General features: G+C 50.6%; 1 protein-coding gene across 1 annotated transcript; it reads right to left on the reverse strand.

The window, feature by feature from the left end:
• Nucleotides 1-393: 393 nt before the first annotated feature.
• Nucleotides 394-17,132, reverse strand: LOC144677024 (uncharacterized). The gene is made up of 5 exons (XM_078537301.1): nucleotides 17,040-17,132; nucleotides 12,771-13,065; nucleotides 6,821-7,108; nucleotides 2,636-2,752; nucleotides 394-479 (listed from the first exon to the last, which is right to left on the reverse strand). Exons 1-5 carry the CDS (start codon nucleotides 17,130-17,132, stop codon nucleotides 400-402), a joined length of 873 nt encoding a protein of 290 aa, XP_078393427.1. The 3' UTR covers nucleotides 394-399.
• Between the last annotated feature and the right edge of the window lie 3,765 nt (nucleotides 17,133-20,897).

The raw sequence follows: 20,897 nt of genomic DNA on the forward strand, positions 1-20,897 counted from the left end.
GCTAGTCATAGAAGCAGCTAGGCTAATTTCGGTTGGTTATACTAATTTTGCAATACCATGTTCTTTTGTCAGACATTTTTCTTGCGTTGACCGGGATCAAAGTTTGGCTTTTTCAGTCTTCGCGTCCAACAGACTGGGGGTAAAAACATTAACCCTTGGGCCTGATCGCGAGAGGATCCCAAGTCGCAGCGGGCGCTTGTTACACGAGCGGCCAATGGCCATTCCAATTGCCGACCTCTAAATCTACATCTGGGCAGCGAGTATAACTGAAGGCCAGAGGGATACTGCTCTGCCGCACAGAACAAATTCTACCCCCAACCCTTCCCCCCCCCCCACCTCCCACCAGCCCCCAATATCTTCACGGGTCATCCAAATACAGTACGTAAAAATAGTGTCCATTTAAAAAGGAGTATCATCATCGATAGCTTCGATATGTGTCACGTCGTCGAGAAGTCTTTCTCGCACGTAAATCCTGTATTCTGTGGGCGGGAGAAAGATCGTTTTAATAGAGTTGTAGACAGAATTGTTTAGAAACATAGGAAATGGAAGCAGGAGTGGGTCATTCGGCCCTTTGAGTCTGCTCCGCCCTTCAATAAGATCATGGCTCATCCCCTATTTCAACGCCATCGTTCACCCATACCCCTTGACACCTTCGGAGTCCAGAAATCTATCTATTTCCTTCTTAAATATATTCAGCGTCTCGGCCTCCACAGCCTCCTGTGGTGGAGAATGGCACAGGTTCACTACCCTCTGAGTGAAGAGGTTTCTCCTCATCTCAGTCCTAAATGGTCTACCCCAATATCCTGAGTTTGTAACCCCTCCTTCTAGAATACACACCCCCTCCCAACCCACTCAAGAGGAAATATCATCCCTGCATCCAGTCTGTCTAGCCCTGTCAGAATGTTATATGTTTCAATGAGATCTCCTCTCATTCTTCTAAGCTCCAGTGAATAAAGGCCTAGTCTTCAAACACAACGTACAAAGAATTATAGCCAGTTTGATTAAAACATAACATGAAATAAAAACATTTTTCAAAAACTCATTTTAGGTGGATGTAACCATCGCTGACCATCCAGGGTTTTGACCCAGCCGACAGTGAAGGAACGGCCGGTATATTTTCAAGTCAGGATGGTGAGTGACGCGGAGGGGAACTTCCAGGTGGTGGTGTTCCCCATGTGTCTGCTGCCCATGCCCTTCTAGGCGGTAGAGTTGACGGGTGTATTTTTTTTTTGGAACTTTCGTGGGATGTAGACATTGTTGGCACGGCCAGAAAATGTTGCCAGTCTCTAATTGCCCAACCTTGCTAGGGCGCTTCAGAGGGCAGTTAAGAGTCAACCACATCCCTGTGTGTCTGGAGTCACATGTAGGCAAAGACGCCAGACTTCCTTCCCTAAAGGACATCGATGAACCAGGTGGGATTTCCCGGCAATCGACGACAGTTTCATGCCAAGCTTTATCTTCCTGATTTGTTAACCGAACTAAAATTCAACCAGCGTCTGTGATGGGATTTGATCCGATGTCCCCAGAGCATTGCCCTGGGTCTCTGCGTTACTAGTGCCACCACCACAGTACACCAGCTCCCCTAGGAGGTGCTGTCGAAGGGGCCTTGGTGAGTCACTGCAGTGAACAAAGAACAAAGAAAAGTACAGCACAGGAACAGGCCCTTCGGCCCTCCAAGCCTGCGCCGATCATATTGCCCGTCAAACTAAAACATTTTGCATTTCCGGGGTCCGTATCCCTCTATTCCCATCCTATTCATGTATTTGTCCAGCTGCCTCTTAAACACCACTATCGTACCTGCTTCCACCTCCTCCTCTGGCAGCGAATTCCAGACACTCACTACCCTCTGCGTAAAAAACTTGCCCCTCACATCCCCTCTATAGTTTTCTCCTCTCATCTTAAATCTATGTTCCCCTAGTAATTGACTCTTCCACCCTGGGAAAAAAGCTTCTGACTATCTACTCTGTCCATGCCACTCATCATTTTGTAAACTTCTATCGAGTCGCCCCTCAACCTCCGGCGCTCTAGTGAGAACAATCCGAGTTTCTCCAACCTCTCCTCATGGTTAATAACCTCCAGACCAGGCAGCATCCCGCTGAACCTCCTCTGCACCCTCTCCAACGCCTCCATATCCTTCTGGTAATGTGGCGACCAGAATTGCACGCAATATTCCAAGTGTGGCCTAACCAAGGTTCTACACAGCTGCAGCATGACTTCCCAGCTTTTATACTCAATACCCCTGCCGATGAAGGCAAGCATGCCATATGCCTTCCTGACTACCTTACCCACCTGCGTTGTCACTGTGTGGGACTGGGGGCGGGGGGGGGTCTGAAATGCATTTGTTTCAATGCGAGAAGTATAATTCCACTGGAAGGGACAAGGCAGCGCATCTTGTCGATGGTACACACACGGCTGCCACTGTCCGTCGGTGGTGGAGGGAGTGAATGTTTGTGGATGGGGAGCCAGTCAAGCGGGATTCTTTGCTCCGAATGGCGTTGAGCTCCTTGCAGGATGACCAGCCACTGACCTACAGTGGAGGTCACACCCTAAGGGTGAACTTGGTCCTCTCGTCGCAACATATGCGATGCAAAGTAGGGGAAGTAATAAAGACATGGACAGAAAGTATCCATCTTACCACGTTTGGTCTTGCAAGTCTTCGGCTTTCTGAAGTAATACACGGAAAGGACCAGAATCATGAGGAGTATCAGCGTAGCTAAGAACCAGCCAACGATTTTCTTCACATTCGGGGAGGCTACAATGACATTGAGAGAGAAAGAAAACAACATGGGTCATTTTTGACTGTATCAGTTTCATTGTTTATTTGACGCCAAATCCATTGAACACAATTGCATCCATGCATCTGTCTCTTGCATAAGGTCCCTCGGCCGCCATTGCTGTGATCAGTTGTGTATAGGAGGTGGAAGACGTTAGAAGCTTTATCAGTTAATGTGCTGAGATGGTGTGATGGTCATTCTCCATCTGCACATTCCTCTTGACCATCTCATTGGTCGACCTCAGTTCCCTTCAACGACAGCACGGGGGTACTCGGAGTGTGTGATACACTTAGTGCTCACCTTGTCAGCACCTTAAGCAGTGCACATCCAAGCAAAATTGGCCATTACACTTGCTAACCATCTCCCCCATTATAGGTTCTTCGCAGCTACCGTACGAAACAACTAGACTCTAGAGTGCCCAATCGAGAGGGCAGTGTGTGTCGGGGTGAGTGTGTGTGTGGGGGGGGAGTGAGTGTGTGTGTGTGTGTGCGTATATATGAGGGAAGTGTGTGTGTGTGTGTGAGAGAGAGAGAGGGAGGGGTGATTGTGTGTGTGAGAGTGAGGGAGAGAGAGAGAGGGCATGTCAGTGTGTGTGTGTGTGTGTGAGGGAGAGAGAGAGAGGGCATGTGAGTGTGTGTGTGCACGTGCATGCATGTGAGGCATGAGTGTGTGAGGGTTGAGTGTGTGCGTCTGTTTGTGAGGGTTGAGTGTGTGTGTGTGTGTTTGTGAATGAGAGGGGTGTGTGTGTATGTGTGTCAGTGAGGGGTGAGTGAGTGTGTGACTCAGTGGTGAGTGTGTGTGTGTGCATGTGCATGCATGTGAGGGGTGTGTGTTTATGTATGTGCATGTGTGTGTGTGTGTGTGTGTGAGGGGTGAATGTGTGCGTGAGAGAGTGTGTGTGTAAGGGTAGTTTGCGTGAGTGTGTGTGAGGGATGTGTATGTGTGAGAGAGAGAGAGAGAGGCGTGTGAGTGTGTGTGTGAGGGGGAGAGTGAGAGATACTGAGGAGAGTGTGTGTGTTTGTGTGTGTGTGTGAGAAGCGTGTGTATGTGTGTGTTTACATAGGGTGGGACAGGGGGTGACTGTGTGTGTGTGAGGGATGAGTATGTGTGTGTGTTTGTCTGTGTGTGTGTGTCTAGGAGTGTGTATGTGTGTGTTTGCGTAGGGTGTGATGGGGTGAGTGTGTGAGTGATGGGTGAGTGTGTGTGAGTGATGGGTAGAGTGTGTGTGTGAGTGATGGGTGAGCGTGTGTGTGTGTGAGGGTTGAGTGTGTGTGTGTGAGTGATGGGTGAGTGTGAGTGTGAGTGATGGGTGAGCGTGTGTGTGAGTGATGGGTGAGCGTGTGTGTGTGAGGGTTGAGTGTGTGTGTGAGTGATGGGTAAGGGTGTGTGTGAGTGATGGGTGAACGTGTGTGTGTGAGTGATGGGTGAGCATGTGTGTGTGTGAGGGTTGAGTGTGTGTGTGTGAGTGATGGGTGAGTGTGTGTGTGAGTGATGGGTGAGCGTGTGTGTGAGTGATGGGTGAGCATGTGTGTGTGTGAGGGTTGAGTGTGTGTGTGTGAGTGATGGGTGAGTGTGTGTGTGAGTGATGGGTGAGCGTGTGTGTGAGTGATGGGTGAGCGTGTGTGTGTGTGAGGGTTGAGTGTGTGTGTGTGAGTGATGGGTGAGCGTGTGTGTGTGTGTGAGGGTTGAGTGTGTGTGTGAGTGATGGGTAAGGGTGTGTGTGAGTGAGGGGTGAGTGTGTGTGTGAGTGATGGGTGAGCGTGTGTGTGTGTGAGTGAGGGTTGAGTGTGTGTGTGTGTGAGTGAGGGTTGAGTGTGTGTGTGTGTGAGGGTTGAGTGTGTGTGTGTGAGTGATGGGTGAGTGTGTGTGTGTGTGAGTGATGGTGAGTGTGTGTGTGTGAGTGATGGGTGAGTGTGTGTGTGTGAGTGAGAGTTGAGTGTGTTTGTGAGTGATGGGTGAGAATGTGTGTGTGTGAGTGAGGGTTGAGTGTGTGTGTGTGAGTGATGGGTGAGTGTGTGTGTGTGTGTGAGTGATGGTGAGTGTGTGTGTGTGAGTGATGGGTGAGTGTGTGTGTGTGAGTGAGAGTTGAGTGTGTGTGTGAGTGATGGGTGAGTGTGTGTGTGAGTGATGGTGAGTGTGTGTGTGAGTGATGGGTGAGTGTGTGTGTGTGTGTGAGTGATGGTGAGTGTGTGTGTGTGAGAGAGGGTTGAGTGTGTGTGTGTGTGAATGATGGGTGAGTGTGTGTGTGTGTGTGAGGGTTGAGTGTGTGTGTGTGAGTGATGGGTGAGTGTGTGTGTGTGTGTGAGGGTTGAGTGTGTGTGTGAGTGATGGGTGAGTGTGTGTGTGTGTGAGTGATGGTGAGTGTGTGTGTGTGTGAGTGATGGGTGAGTGTGTGTGTGTGTGAGTGATGGGTGAGTGTGTGTGTGTGAGAGGGGTGGGTTTATATGTGTGAAAGGGAGAGTGTGTGCCTGAGATGGTTATGTGTGAGTGTGTGTGTGTGTGTGAGGGGAGTGTGTGTGTGTGTGTGAGGGTTGAGTGTGTGTGTGTGTGTGAGGGGTGAGTGTGTGCGTGTGTGTGTGTGTTGTGTGTGTGTGAGGGGTGAGTGTGTGTTGTGTGTGTGTGTGTGTGTGTGTGTGTGTGTGTGTTGTGTGTGTGTGTGTCAGTGCCTGTGTGTAGAGAGAGTGAGAGGGAAGGGACACTGTTTATGTCTGCCTCACTCCCGGTCTCAAGTGTTCTCATTCACACTCACCCCACCACACACGCTCTCACCCACTCTGTTCACTTTTTAAACATCTTGACAATTTACTCTTTTGACATTTAAATTTTGCTCAGAAAATTGTATATTTTCACGTGTCTGCTTTTTTAAATTTGATTTTGTCCATCGCTTCTCAACCTTGTTTCCAAACGCTCCAGAGAATTGACTCTCCCTGTCTCAGTAAACTCATCCACAAACATTCTCAAATTCCACCACGGGACATTCCCCACTTGCCTGGATGAGTGCAGCTCCCACAACACTCAAGAAGCTCAACACCGTCCAGGACAAAGCAGCCCCGCTTGATCGGCACCCCATCCACAAACATTCACTCCCCCCACCACCGACGCACAGTAGCAGCAGTGGGTGTACCATCTACAAGATGCACTGCAGGAACTCACCAAGGCTCCTTAGACAGCACCTTCCAAACCCACGACCAGTACCATCAAGAAGGAAAAGGGCAGCAGATAGATGGGAACACCACCACCAGGAAGTTCCCCTCCAAGTTACTCACCATCCTGACTTGGAAATATATCGGCCGTTCCTTCACTGTCACTGGGTCAAAATCCAGGAAAGCCCTCCCTAACAGCACTGTGGGTGTACCTACACCACAGGGACAAAATCCTGGAACTCCCTCCCTAACAGCACTGTGGGTGTACCTACACAACACATACAAAATCCTGGAACTCCCTCCCTAACAGCGCTGTGGGTGTACCTACACCACAGGGACAAAATCCTGGAACTCCCTCCCTAACAGCACTGTGGGTGTACCTACACCACAGGGACAAAATCCTGGAACTCCCTCCCTAACAGCGCTGTGGGTGTACCTACACCACACGGACAAAATCCTGGAACTCCCTCCCTAACAGCGCTGTGGGTGTACCTACACCACACGGACAAAATCCTGGAACTCCCTCCCTAACAGCGCTGTGGGTGTACCTACACCACAGGGGACAAAATCCTGGAACTCCCTCCCTAACAGCACAGTGGGTGTACCTACACCACAGGGGACAAAATCCTGGAACTCCCTCCCTAACAGCACTGTGGGCGTACCCTAAACCACAGGGACTGCTGCAGGTCAAGAAGGCAGCTCACCCACCACCTCAAGGGGCGATTAGGGACGGGCAATAAAAGCTGGGCCCAGCCAGCGACGCCCACACCCCCTCAGTGAATGAGGAAAAGTCAATGTTATCTGGCTTAACATTTGGTCAACTACTGCTGAGCACAAGAACATGAAGAATGCCTGGTGCCTTAGTTTACCAAGAGCGTTGATGGAAAGTTGAATCTCACTCACCTGGAACAGCGACTAGGACAGACTCGGTGTAGGTGGAGTTGAACGATCTACCCTTGACTTGCACCTCGTATAAACAGACGTAGCGGCCAGCAATGTTGCCATCGCTGTTATTCAACGGAAACGTCGAGGTGAAATTCAACACTTCCGCGTGTTGAACTTGCCTAGACCCGCTGGCCTCCAACTCCAGTAAGTACATTGTGCCGTTCCCTGTGTTGTTCTGGACCGTGCAGTTGATGAGATTCATCCCTCTGACGGTGAATAAGGCTATATTGGGAGTCTGCAGGGGATCTGTTTGGATGAACATGCAGAAGAATGAATAACCGCGCGGCAGATAAAGGCAGTGGCTACTCGAGCAGGTCAGAGGCTGGGAATCCTGCGGAGAGTCACTCACCCTCCTGACTCCCCCAAAGCCTGTCCACCATCTACAAGGCACGAGTCAGGAGTGTGATGGGATACTCCCCACTTTGCCTGGATGAGTGCAGCTCCCACCACACTCGAGAAGCTCGACACCGTCCGGGACAAAGCAGCCCCGCTTGATCGGCACCCCATCCACAAACATTCACTCCCTCCACCACCGACGCACAGTAGCAGCAGCGTGTGTACCATCTACAAGATGCACTGCAGCAACTCACCAAGGCTCCTAAGACAGCACCTTCCAAACCCACAACCACTGCCATCTAGAAGGACAAGGGCAGCAGACACATGGGGACACCACCACCTGGAAGTTCCCCTCCGAGTCACTCAACATCCTGACTTGGAAATATATCGGCCGTTCCTTCACTGTCGCTGGGTCAAAATCATAGAACTCCCTTCCTAACAGCGCCATGGGTGTACCTACACCACAGGGGACAAAATCCTGGAACTCCCTCCCTAACAGCACTGTGGGTGTACCTACACCACAGGGACAAAATCCTGGAACTCCCTCCCTAACAGCACTGTGGGTGTACCTACACCACAGGGACAAAATCCTGGAACTCCCTCGCTAACAGCGCTGTGGGTGTACCTACACCACAGGGACAAAATCCTGGAACTCCCTCCCTAACAGCGCTGTGGGTGTACCTACACCACACGGACAAAATCCTGGAACTCCCTCCCTAACAGCGCTGTGGGTGTACCTACACCACAGGGACAAAATCCTGGGACTCCCTCGCTAACAGCGCTGTGGGTGTACCTACACCACACGGACAAAATCCTGGAACTCCCTCCCTAACAGCACTGTGGGTGTACCTACACCGCATGGACTGCAGCATTTGAGTTTGTGTGTGAATGCGTGAGTGTGTGTATTTGCACGAGACAGAATGCGTTTACGTGTGTGTGTGAGTTGTGCGTATTAGTGTCTGTGTGTGGGGGCCTGTGAGTGTGTATGAGAGTGTGTGCGTGTGCATGTTTATGAGAGTGCGTGTGTGAGAGAGAGGGACTGTGTGAGAGTGTGTGTGTGTGTTTGAATGTCGGTGATTGTCTGTGTCTGCCAATGTGTGTTTATGTGTATGAGAGATTGAGTGTGTGTGTGTGTGTGAGTGTGTGCGTGTGTGTATGAGACTGTGTGCGTGTTTGAGTGTCTGTGTGTGACAATATGTGTGTGTATGAGACTGTGTGTGTGTATGTGAGTGTGTACGTGTTTGAGCGTCTGTGTGTCAACGTGTGAGTGCGGATGAGTGAAGTGAATGAAAGTGTGTGAGAGAGAGAGTTTGTGTCTGTGTGTGAGAGAGAGAGTGTGTGTGTGTACGTGTGTGTGAGAGAGAGAGTTTGTGTCTGTGTGTGAGAGAGTGTGTGTATACGTGTGTGTGAGAGAGAGAGTTTGTGTCTGTGTGTGAGAGTGTGTGTGTGTGTGTACGTGTGTGTGAGAGAGAGAGTTTGTGTCTGTGTGTGAGAGTGTGTGTGTGTGTGTGAGAGAGAGAGTTTGTGTCTGTGTGTGAGAGAGTGTGTGTGTGTGTGTACGTGTGTGTGAGAGAGAGTGTGTGTGTATGTGTGTGTGAGAGAGTTTGTGTCTGTGTGTGAGAGAGAGTGTGTGTGTGTGTACGTGTGAGAGAGAGTGTTTGTGTCTGTGTGTGAGAGAGAGTGTGTGTGTGTGTGTACATGTGTGTGAGAGAGAGAGTTTGTGTCTGTGTGTGAGAGAGAGTGTGTGTGTGTGTACGTGTGTGTGAGAGAGAGAGTTTGTGTCTGTGTGTGAGAGAGTGTGTGTGTGTACATGTGTGTGAGAGAGTTTGTGTCTGTGTGTGAGAGAGAGTGTGTGTGTGTACGTGTGTGTGAGAGAGTTTGTGTCTGTGTGTGAGAGAGAGTGTGTGTGTGTACGTGTGTGTGAGAGAGTTTGTGTCTGTGTGTGAGAGAGAGTGTGTGTGTGTACGTGTGTGTGAGAGAGTTTGTGTCTGTGTGTGAGAGAGAGTGTGTGTGTGTGTACGTGTGTGTGAGAGAGAGAGTTTGTGTCTGTGTGTGAGAGAGAGAGTGTGTGTGTGTGTATGTGTGTGTGAGAGAGAGAGTTTGTGTGTGTGTGTGAGAGAGAGTGTGTGTGTGTACGTGTGTGTCTGAGTGTATATGTGAGAGAGTGTATGAGAGTATGAGTGTATGAGAGTACGTGTAAACGTGACAGTGTGTGTGAGAGATCGTGTGTGTGTGTGCGTGTGTGTGTGTGTGGATGATAGGGAGTGTATCTGTATGTTTAAGAAAGGCTTATATCTTCCCAAACCTGCTGCACTCCGCAGAATCACACAGAGTGCAGAAGAGGCCCTTCGGCCCATCGAGTCTGCACCGACACGTGAGAAACACCTGACCTACCTACCTAATCCCATTGACCAGCACTTGGCCCATAGCCTTGAATGTTATGACGATGCCAAGTGCTCATCCAGGTACTTTTTAAAGGATGTGAGGCTAACCCGACTCCACCACCCTCCCAGGCAGCGCATTCCAGACCCTCACCACCCTCTGGGTCAAAAAGCTTTTCCTCACATCCCCCCTAAACCTCCTGCCCCTCACCTTGAACTTATGTCCCCTTGTGACTGACCCTTCAACTAAAGGGGAACAGCTGCTCCCTATCCACCTTGTCCATGACCCTCATAATCTTGTACACCTCGATCAGGTCGCCCCTCAGTCTTCTCTGCTCCAACGACAACAACTCAAGTCTATCCAACATCTCTTCATCACTTAAACGTTTCATCCCAGGCACCATCCTGGTGAATCTCCTCTGCACCCCCTCCAGTGCCCTCACATCCTTCCTATAATGTGGCGACCAGAACTGCACCCAGTACTCCAGCTGTGGCCTCACCGAGGCTCTATACAACTCCAACATGACCTCCCTACTTCCCACTATCCAGCGCAGAAACTGCGCATGGAGCAATTTGCAAACTCCCACAACGCGAAACGGGATTGATCCCATCCGCGCTCGAGCCAATCGAGGCTGTTTAGGTGGATATTCCCATCTCCTCCAAATTACGCACTTGCCTCTCAACTTCCCCGGGGAGTTCCCAACACGTGCGGTACGAATTCGAGCTCTCTCTCTCTCTCTCTCTCTCTCTATTTCTCTGCTCTCCCGCTCTTTCCTTTAGCTCCCTCCTTCTGTTACCCTTCCCGTGCCCAGGGCCAACACCGATTGGTGAAAACTGGGCAAGCCCTCGGAGCAATGCAGTATGACGGTTAGCCGACACTGTTAGGGGCCTCCGCAAGGTGCTGACCTGCGCAGCCGTGGGACCCGCTGCCCGGCGGCAGCAAAGCAGGCGGCCCGGGTTTGCTGACCACCTTACGCTTTGTGGGATCTTGCTGTGCGCTGAGGTGCTGCCTCCCGCCTGCATTGCGGACAGGAAACTTACTGAGTGGGACGTAACCTCAGCTTGTGAGGCTCTGAGATTCAGAATGTTTCTTTTTTTAAGATAACCCACCACCTCTCCTTTGTTTTTATTTTCCTCTTTCCCAGCTTTCCTCCCTGCGTTCTTTTCCTTTCTTTATTTCATTCTTACTTCCTTCATTATTTGTTTCCTGCGTTCCTTCTTTCTTTATTACTTTTTCCCTTCCTTTTTCTCCATCTTCCTTTCTTCCTTTCCTTTTCTCTTTCTTCCTTTTTGCTCTCTCTCTCTCTGTTTCTGTCCCCCTCTCTCTCTCTCTCTCTCTTTGTCTCTCACGGTCTACCTCTCAGTCTCTCTCTTTTTGCTTTCTCTGTTTCTGTCTCGCACTCTCTCTCTCTCCCTCTTTACCTGTCTCTCTCACACTCACTCTCACTCTCTCTCTCTCTCACACACGCACACACTTCCTCTTTCTCTATCTATCTACAGCTGTCTCTCTCTCTCTCTCACTTGTCCCACCCTGTCTGTCTCTGCCTCTCTCTCTCCCCTTCTGTCGCTCTCTGTCTCTCTCTCTGTCTTTGTCTCTCTCTCTCCCCCTCTGTCTCTCTCTATCTGTCTCTCTCTGTCTCTGCCTCTCTCTCTCCCCTTCTGTCGCTCTCTGTCTCTCTCTCTGTCTCTGTCTCTCTCTCTCCCCCTCTGTCTCTCTCTATCTGTCTCTCTCTGTCTCTGCCTCTCTCTCCCCCTCTGTCTCTCTCTCTCCCCTCTGTCTCTCTCTATCTGTCGTTCTCTCTCCCTCTCTCTGTCTGTCTGTCTGTCACTCTGTCACTCTCTCTCTCTCTCTGCCTCCCACTCTCTGCCTATCTCTCTCTCTCTCTCTCTCTCTCTCTCTCGGTCTCTTTCTCCTTCTGTCGTTCTGCCTGTCTATCTCTCGATCTTTCTCTCTCTTTCTCTGTCTCTCTCTCTCTCTGTCTCCCTCACCCTGTCTCCCTCACCCTGTCCCACTCTGTCTCTGCCTCTGTCTCTCCCCCTCTGTCTCTCTCTACCTGTCTCTCTCTGTCTCTGCCTCTCTCTCTCACCCTCTGTCTCTCTCTCTATCTCTCTCTCTCTCTGTCTCTCTGTCTGTCTCTCTCTCTCTCTCTCTCTCTGCCTCCCACTCTCTGCCTCTCTCTCTCTCTCTCTCAGTCTCTCTCTCCTTCTGTCTGTCTACCTGTCTATCTCTCGATCTTTCTCTCTCTCTCTTTCTCTGCCTCTCCCCCTCTCTGTCTCGTTCTCTCCCTCTTCTGTCGCCCCTTCTCTCTCATTCCTTCTGTCCCTCCCCTTCTCTCTGTATCTCCCTTTCTGCCTCTCTCTCTCTCCCTCCCTGTCTCTCTCTCTCCCCCTCTGTCTCTCTCTATCTGTCGTTCTCTCTCCCTCTCTGTCTGTCTGTCTGTCACTCTGTCACTCTCTCTCTCTCTCTGCCTCCCACTCTCTGCCTATCTCTCTCTCTCTCTCTCTCTCTCTCTCCGGTCTCTTTCTCCTTCTGTCGTTCTGCCTGTCTATCTCTCGATCTTTCTCTCTCTTTCTCTGTCTCTCTCTCTCTCTGTCTCCCTCACCCTGTCTCCCTCACCCTGTCCCACTCTGTCTCTGCCTCTGTCTCTCCCCCTCTGTCTCTCTCTACCTGTCTCTCTCTGTCTCTGCCTCTCTCTCTCCCCTCTGTCTCTCTCTCTATATCGCTCTCTCTCTCTGTCTCTATGTCTGTCTCTCTCTCTCTCTCTCTCTCTCTCTCAGTCTCTCTCTCCTTCTGTCTGTCTACCTGTCTATCTCTCGATCTTTCTCTCTCTCTCTTTCTCTGCCTCTCCCCCTCTCTGTCTCGTTCTCTCCCTCTGTCGCCCTTCTCTCTCATTCCTTCTGTCCCTCCCCTTCTCTCTGTATCTCCCTTTCTGCCTCTCTCTCTCTCCCTCCCTGTCTCTGTCTGTCTCCCTCTGTCTCTCTCCCTCCCTCCCTCTTTTTTGGTTTCTCTCACTCTCTCTTCGCCATTCTCCCTCGATTTGCCTCAGCCTGAGTCACATTCAGTCACCCCCATAGTCCACCCCGTCCATCTTCCCCTTCCGTATCTATCCCCCCACCCACGCCACATGTCCCCTTCAGGTGAGCGCGCATCGGTACCCGAGCAGTGCTTGTAAAACGTCTCCCCTGCTCACCTGTCACGGCGATGTGCACCGAGGCATCGAGGGAAGAATTCGCGTACTCCCCGGCCAGCTGGTTCCCGTATTTGCAGCTGTACCTCCCAGCGCCCTTGGAGGTCAAGTTGGCCACTCGCACACTGGCGGAGTTTCTCCCGGGCCCGATGTCACGATGGGTCAGGAAGGAGCCGTCCAGGTAAAAATCAATCCCCCGGCTGGTGTTGCGTTCCCAGATGGTGCAGGTAACATTAACCGACTCTCCTTTGAGGAATACACTGTAGTTGGGCTCCAGCAGGATGGGTGGGTCTGACCCCTGGTGGGGGAATAACACGGCGACGGAAGCAGTTAGAGAAAAGGCTAGCAGTTCCGGGAAGGTTCACCGGACGGGTACCAGGACCAGGCTGGACAGGCTCAGCTTGTATCCGCTTGGAGTTCCTACTCGAGAAGAGATTCTCCACAAGAGGAAGCACCCTCTCCACACCCACCCTGTCAGGACCCCTCAGGATCCGACATGTTTCAGTTAAGTCACCCTCTTACTGATCTCCCAGTTACTGTTCATTTCAATTCGATAGCATCACTAACTGGCTTTCACATCAACCGTGCTGGGCCCAGTGATCTGACGAGTCCCATAACTAGGGCAGGCGAGAGGGCTTTAAACTAAATAGCGAGATGTGGAGTTTTAGAGAGTTAAACAGAAAGGTTGAGGCAGGGCGGGGATATATTTCACCAAGGAAGAACAGTGTTGCAAGAACCTTGCACCATCGGTGGTTAAGGAGTTAGTGATGCCATCAAATTGAAATGAACAGTAACTCTTTCAAGTTATCGACAGATCGCATGTAACTCTTTCGAGTACAATCACAGTTCTTGGTTTCCGGGAGCAGGACCTGAACCCACAACCTTCTGATTCAAAGGCGAGGGTGCTATGAACTGAGCTACAGCTGACACAGTAGCCGGGAGGACAGTAAGAGGTGGCTTCATTGAAACATTTAAGATCCTGAGGGGGTCTTGACCGGGTGGGTGTGGAGAGGACATTTCCTCTTCTGGGAGAGTCTAGAATGAGGAGTCGCTGCTTAAAAACTAAGGGGTCCCCCCATTTAAAACAGATGAGGAGGTTTCTCTCTCTCTCTCTCTCTCTCTCTTTCGGAGGGGTCGTGAGTTCCTGGAACTCTCTCCCTGAAAAGGGGGCAGGGAGAGGGCGTGATCTTGAACTACTTCCCCTCACCAAAGCTCAGCGTTGCCAATCTGGCCCCAATGGGAACCCAGTGTCCTCCGCATCACCAGCCTGGGACCAGCCTGGGACTGACACCCGGGGTGGGGATGGAGGGGTGGGTGCGGCCATTACTGAGGGAGTGCAACATTGCCGGTGGAGCTTTTTTCTTTGGATCTTGGCTCAGGCCTCTCAGCTAGAGGTTAAGAATAAAGCACCACGCCGCTACCCAAACAAGAGCGGCGGAATTCCCTCAAGGATATCAGTAAGATCGAGAGAGTGCGGAGAAGATTTACTAGGATGTTGCCGGGTCTTCAGGAGTTGAGTTACAGGGAAAGATTAAACAGGTTCGGACTTTATTCCTTGGAGCGTAGAAGGATGAGGGGGAGATTTGATAGAAGTTTACAAAATGGTGAGGGATATAGACAGAGTCAACGCGAGTAGGCTCTTTCCACTTAGATTAGGAGAGATAAACACGAGAGGACATGGCTTTAGGGTGAAAGGGGAAAGGTTTAGGGGGAACATTAGGGGGAACTTCTTCACTCAGAGAGTGGTGGGAGTGTGGAACGAGCTACCATCTGATGTGGTAAATGCGGGCTCACTCTTAAGTTTTAAGGATAAATTGGATAGAGACATGGATGGGAGAGGTCTGGAGGGCTATGGACTGGGCGCAGGTCAATGGGACTAGCGGAATAATATTTCGGCACAGGCTAGAAGGGCCGAATGGCCTGTTTTTCTGTGCTGTAGTTCTCTATGGTTCTATGGTTCTTCAATGTCCAGCCCAATATTATATTTAAGTAGTGAAGGGCAAGGCGGGTCAGCGCTGTCTATTTTGCAATCTACATCAATTACCCAGGCGAAGAGACTGACCATAATGCAGCCATACTAGGCTAGGTGGGAATACCAACATATGGAAAAGAAGCAGGAGGAGGCCACTCGGCCCCTCAAGCCTGTTCCGCCATTTAATAAGACCGTGGCTGATCTGATCGTAACCTGAAATCTGCATCCCACCTCCCTCTCCCCCCCCGATAACCTATCACCCCACCCTTGCTCACCAAGAATCTCTCCAACTCCAGCTGCAAAATATCCAAAGGCTCAGCTTCCCAATCCTTTGCAGGAAGAGAGTTCCGGAGACTCACAACCCCCTGAGAGAAAAAAAATATTCTCCTCATCGCCGACTTAACTGGGGACCCCTTATATTGAAGCAGAGACCCCTGGTTCTTGATTCTCCCACAAGAGGAAATATCCTCTCCACATCCAGCCTGCGAATGGTGCTGAACATTGCGCAATATCAGGGAACATTCCCGCTTTGGACATTTTGATGGAAGGAAGGTCATGGATGTAGCAGTGGGTTAAAACTCTTTCGAGTTATCAACAGTCACAGATTGCAACTCTTCCGAGTACAATCACAGTTCTTGGTTTCCAGGAGTGGGACATGAACCCACAACCCTCTGATTCAAAGGCGAGGGGGCTATGAACTGAGCCACAGCTGACATCTCTAAGAAGGGGAACTCTTTCGAGTTATCAACAGTCACAGATTGCAACTCTTTCGAGTACAATCACAGTTCTTGGTTTCCGGGAGTGGGACATGAACCCACAACCCTCTGATTCAAAGGCGAGGGTGCTATGAACTGAGCCACAGCTGACACTTCCAGCAGTGGGTTCAAATCCCACTCACAGGATTCAGTTAATGATCGGCGCTGGGACCCCAGCTATTCACAATATATATTAATGATTTAGGTGAGGGAGCTAAATGTAATATCTCCAAGTTTGCAGATGACACAAAGCTGGGTGGGAGGGTGAGCTGTGAGGAGGATGCAGAGATGTTTCAGTGTGATTTGGACAAGCTGAGTGAGTGGGCAAATGCATGGCAGATGCAGTATAATGTGGGTCAATGTGAGGTTATCCACTTTGGTTGAAAAAACAAGAAGGCAGATTATTATCTGAATGGCTGTAAATTGAGAGAGGGGAATGTGCAATGAGACCTGGGTGTCCTGGTACACCAGTCGCTGAAGGTAAGCATGCAGGTGCAGCAGGTGGTAAAGAAGGCAAATGGGATGTTGGCCTTCATAGCCAGAGGATTCGAGTACAGGAACAGGGATGTCTTGCTGCAATTGTACAGGGGCCTTGGTGAGACCACACATGGAATATTGTGTGCAGTTTTGGTCTCCTATCTGAGGAAGGATGTTCTTGCTATAGAGGGAGTGCAGCGAAGGTTTACCAGACTGATTCCTGGGATGGCGGGACTGACATATGAGGAGAGATTGAGTCGGTTAGGATCATATTCGCTGGAGTTCAGAAGAATGAGGGGGGATCTCATAGAAACCTATAAAATTCTAACAGGACTAGACAGGGTAGATCCAGGAAGGATGTTCCCGATGGTGGGGGAGTCCAGAACCAGGGGTCACAGTCTGAGGATACGGGATGGACCATTTAGGACTGAGATGAGGAGAAATGTCTTCACCCAGAGAGTGGTGAGCCTGTGGAATTCGTTACCACAGAAAGTAATTGAGGCCAAAACATTGTATGTTTTCAAGAAGGAGTTAGATATAGCTCTTGGGGCGAAAGGGATCAAAGGTTATGGGGAGAAAGCGGGGAGCAGGCTATTGAGTTGGATGACCAGCCACGATCATAATGAATGGCGGAGCAGGCTCGAAGGGCCGAATGGCCTACTCCTGCTCCTAGTTTCCATGTTAATAGCGCAAGTGAATCAATTTTAAGAATGGGAATTGAAATCGAGCGTCAGTAACGGCGAAAGGATCATTGATGGTAGTACAAACCCATCCGGTTCACTCATGCCATTTTGGGAGGGAATCAGCCACCCTCACTTGGTCCCTCTCAAGCCACAGCATAGTGGTTGAATCTAAACTGCCCTCTGTCCAGTTAAGGGCGGGCGCCACATGCTGGCATTGCCAGCGATGCCAACATCCCACGTAGGAGGGGAAAAACGCACCCATTCCCAAGAGCCTATCAAATCTTGTGCCGGGTCTTCAACGCCCTTGGCGATTGGTTAGTCAGCCGATTCTGATTGGTCGGGGTGCTGTCGTGCCCTTTCCTCCTGCCCTATCTATTGCCGTTACCCTCTGAAATTTGGCTTTCTTGTGTCTGTCCCTATGACCGGGAGGCACGATCGCATCCCTTCCTTCCCAGCCAACGAGCAGAGCCTTCACCATTTTGCTCCTCCAGGTCACTCTGAATTGAATTTCATCACTTCTTCTTTCACACGATGGCCTCTCTCTCTCTCTCTCTCTCACCACTCTATCCCTGTCTCTCTCTCTCTCTCACTCCAACTCTCTGTCACTCTCCGTCCCTCTCCCTCCGGCCCCAAGTCTCTGTCATTCTCCCTCTGTCTCACTCTGTATCTCTCATGCCTGTCTCTCTCTATCTCTCTCTCTCACACTGTCCCTCTCTCCCTCTCTCTCATCCTCTCCCACCGTCCCTATCTCTATCTTTCTCTCTTTTGCTATCTCTCACTCTCTCTTTCTCTCGGTATCTCTCTCTCTCTCTCTCTCTCTCGCTCTCTCTCAGTCTCTCTCTCTGTCTCTCTCTCTCTCTCTGTCACACTCTATCTCTCTCTCTCACCATCTCTCTCTCTCTACCCATCTTGCTCTCTCTTAGTCTCTCTCTCTCTTTCTCTCTGTCTCTCTCTCTTTGTCTGTCTCTCTCTCGCTGGCTCTCTCTCTTGCTCCCCCTCTCGCTCTCTCTCAGTCTCTCTCTCTCTGTCTCTCTCTCTCTCTCTGTCTCTCTCTCTCTCTGTCTCTCCCTCAGTCTCTCACTCTCTCTTGCTCAGTCTCTCTCTCTGTATCTCTCTCTCTCTCTCTCTGTCACACTCTCTATCTCTCTCTCTCACCACTCTATCCCTGTCTCTCTCTCTCACTCCAACTCTCTGTCGCTCTCCGTCCCTCTCCCTCCGGCCCCATGTCTCCGTCATTCTCCCTCTGTCTCACTCTGTGTCTCTCATGCCTGTCTCTCTCTCTCTATCTCTCTCTATCTCTCTCACTGTCCCTCTCTCCCTCTCTCTCATCCTCTCCCACCGTCCCTATCTCTATCTTTCTCTCTTTTGCTATCTCTCACTCTCTCTTTCTCTCGCTATCTCTCTCTCTCGCTCTGTCTCGGTCTCTCTCAGTCTCTCTCTCTGTCTCTGTCTCTCTCTCTGTCACACTCTATCTCTCTCTGTCACACTCTATCTCTCTCTCTCGCCATCTCTCCCTCTCTACCCCTCTCGCTCTCTCTTAGTCTCTCTCTCTCTTTCTCTCTGTCTCTCTCTCTCTGTCTGTCTCTCTCTCTCGCTGGCTCTCTCTCTTGCTCCACCTCTTGCTCTCTCTCAGTCTCTCTCTCATGTGTCTCTCTCTGTCTCTCTCTCTCTCTCTCAGTCTCTCTCTCTCTCTCTGTCTCTCTCTCTCTCTCTCTCTGTCTCTCTCTCAGACTCTCACTCTCTCTTGCTCAGTCTCTCTCTCTGTATCTCTCTCTCTCTCTGTCACACTCTAACTCTCTCTCTCGCCATCTCTCTCTCTCTCTCTACCCCTCTCGCTCTCTCTTAAAACTCTCTCTCTCTTTCTCTCTGTCTCTCTCTCTCTGTCTGTCTCTCTCTCTCACTGGCTCTCTCTTGCACCCCCTCTTGCTCTCACTCAGTCTCTCTCTCTCTGTCTCTGTCTCTCTCTCAGTTTCTCTCTCTCTCTCTGTCTCTCTCTGTCTCTCTCTCAGTCTCTCTCTCTCGCCGTCTCTCTCCCTCTACCCCTCTCGCTCTCTCTTAGTCTCTCTCTTTCTCTCTGTCTCTCTCTCTCTGTCTGTCTCTCTCTCTCGCTGGCTCCCTCTCTTGCTTCTCCCTCTCGCTCTCTCTCAGTCTCTCTCTCATGTGTCTCTCTCTGTCTCTCTCTCTCTCTCTCTCTCTCAGTCTCTCTGTCTCTCTCTCAGTCTCTCATTCTCTCTTGCTCAGTCTCTCTCTCTGTATCTCTCACTCTCTCTCTGTCACACTCTATCTCTCTCTTGCCGTCTCTCTCTCTCTCTCTACCCCTCTTGCTCCTCTCTCAGTCTCTCTCTCTCTCTCACTGTTTCTCTCTCAGTCTCTCTCTCTCTGTCTTCTCTCTCCCCCTGTCTCTATCTCTCTCTCTCTCAATCTCTCTCTCTTACTCTCTCTCTCTGTCTCTCTCTCTGTCTCTCTCTCTGTCTCTCTCTCTGTCTCTCTCTCTATCTATCTCTCCGTCTCTCTCTGTCTCTCTCTCAGTCTCTCTCTCTGTCTCTCTCAGTCTCTCTCTCTCAGTCTCTCTCTCTCATTCTCACACTCTCTCTCTCCCTCTGTCTCTCTCTCAGGCTCTCTCTCTCTCTCTCTCTCTTGCTCCACCTCTAGCTCCCTCTCAGTCTCTCTCTCTCTGTCTCTCTCTCAGTCTCTCTCTGTCTCTCTCCCTCTCTCTCATTCTCTCTCTCTCTCTCTCTCTCTGTCTCTCTCTCAGTCTCTCTCTCTCTCTCTCTGTCTCTCTCTCTCAGTCTCTCTCTCTCTGTCTTTCTCTCAGTCTCTCTCTCTCTATCTCGCTCATTCTCTCTCTCTGTCTCACTCTCTCTCTGTCACACTCTATCTCTCTCTCTCGCCGTCTCTCTGTCTCTCTCTACCCCTCTCGCTCTCTCTTAGTCTCTCTCTCTCTTTCTCTCTGTCTCTCTGTCTGTCTGTCTCTCTCTCTCACTGGCTCTCTCTTGCTCCCCCTCTCGCTCTCTCTCAGTCTCTGTCTCTCTCTCTCTCTCAGTCTCTGTCTGTCTCTCTCTCAGTCTCTCTCTTTCTGACTCTCTCTCAGTCTCTCTCTCTCTGTCTCTCTCTCTCCCTCTGTCTCTCTCTCTCTCTCTCTCTCTCAATCTCTCTCTCTCTGTCTCTCTGTCTCTCTCTCTGTCTCTCTCTCTGTCTCTCTCTCTGTCTCGCTCTCTGTCTCTCTCTCAGTCTCTCACTCTCAATCTCTCTCTCTCTCCCTCTGTCTCTCTCTCAGCCTCTCTCTCTCTCTCTGCCTCTCTCCTGCTCCCTCTCTAGCTCTCTCTCAGTCTCTCTCTCTCTGTTTCTCTCTCAGTCTCTCACTCTCTGTCTCTCTCTCTCACTGTCTCTCTGTCTCTGTCTCTCTCTCTCTCTCTCTCTCTGTCTCTGTCTCTCTCTCTCTGTCTCTCTCTCTCTCTGTCTCTCTCTGTCTCTCTCTCTCTGTCTCTGTCTCTGTCTCTCTCTGTCTCTGTCTCTCTCTCCCTCTCTGTCTCTGTCTCTTACTCTGTCTCTCTCTCTCTGTCTCTCTCTGTCTCTCTCTCAGTCCCTCTCTCTGTCTCTCTCTCTCTCTGTCTCTCTCTCTGGCTCTCTCTCTCTCTCTCTCTGTCTCTCTCTCTCACTGTCTCTCTCTCTGTCTCTCTCTCTCTCTTTCTGTCTCTCTCTCTCTGTCTCTCTCTCTGTCTCTCTCAGTTTTTCTCTCCGTCTCTATCTCTCTGTCTCTCTCTCTCTCTCTCTGTCTCTCTCTCTGTCTGTCTCTCTCTCTGTCTCTCTCTCTCTGTCTCTCTGTCTCTCGGTGTCTCTCTCTCTCTCTCCTCTCTGTCTCTCTCTGTCTCTCTCTCTGTCTCTCTCTCTGTCTCTCTCTGTCTCTCTCTCCGTCTCTCTGTCTCTCTCTGTCACTCTCTCTGTCTCTCTCTCCGTCTCTCTCTGTCACTCTCTCTGTCTCTCAGTCTCTCTCTCTCAGTCTCTCTCTCTCAATCTCTCTCTCTCTCTCCCTCTGTCTCTCTCTCAGCCTCTCTCTCTCTCTCTCTGTCTCTCTCTTGCTCCCCCTCTAGCTCTCTCTCTCTCTCTCTCTCTCTCTCTGTCTCTCTCTGTCTCTCTCTGTCTCTCTCTGTCTCTCTCTCTCTCTCTCTCTCTGTCTCTCTCTCAGTCTTCTCTCTCAGTCTCTCTCTCTCTCTGTCTCTCTCTTTCTCTGTCTCTCTCAGTC

The sequence above is a fragment of the Cetorhinus maximus genome, unplaced genomic scaffold, assembly GCF_964194155.1.
Source record: "Cetorhinus maximus unplaced genomic scaffold, sCetMax3.hap1.1 HAP1_SCAFFOLD_2142, whole genome shotgun sequence".
Lineage (NCBI taxonomy): Eukaryota > Metazoa > Chordata > Chondrichthyes > Lamniformes > Cetorhinidae > Cetorhinus > Cetorhinus maximus.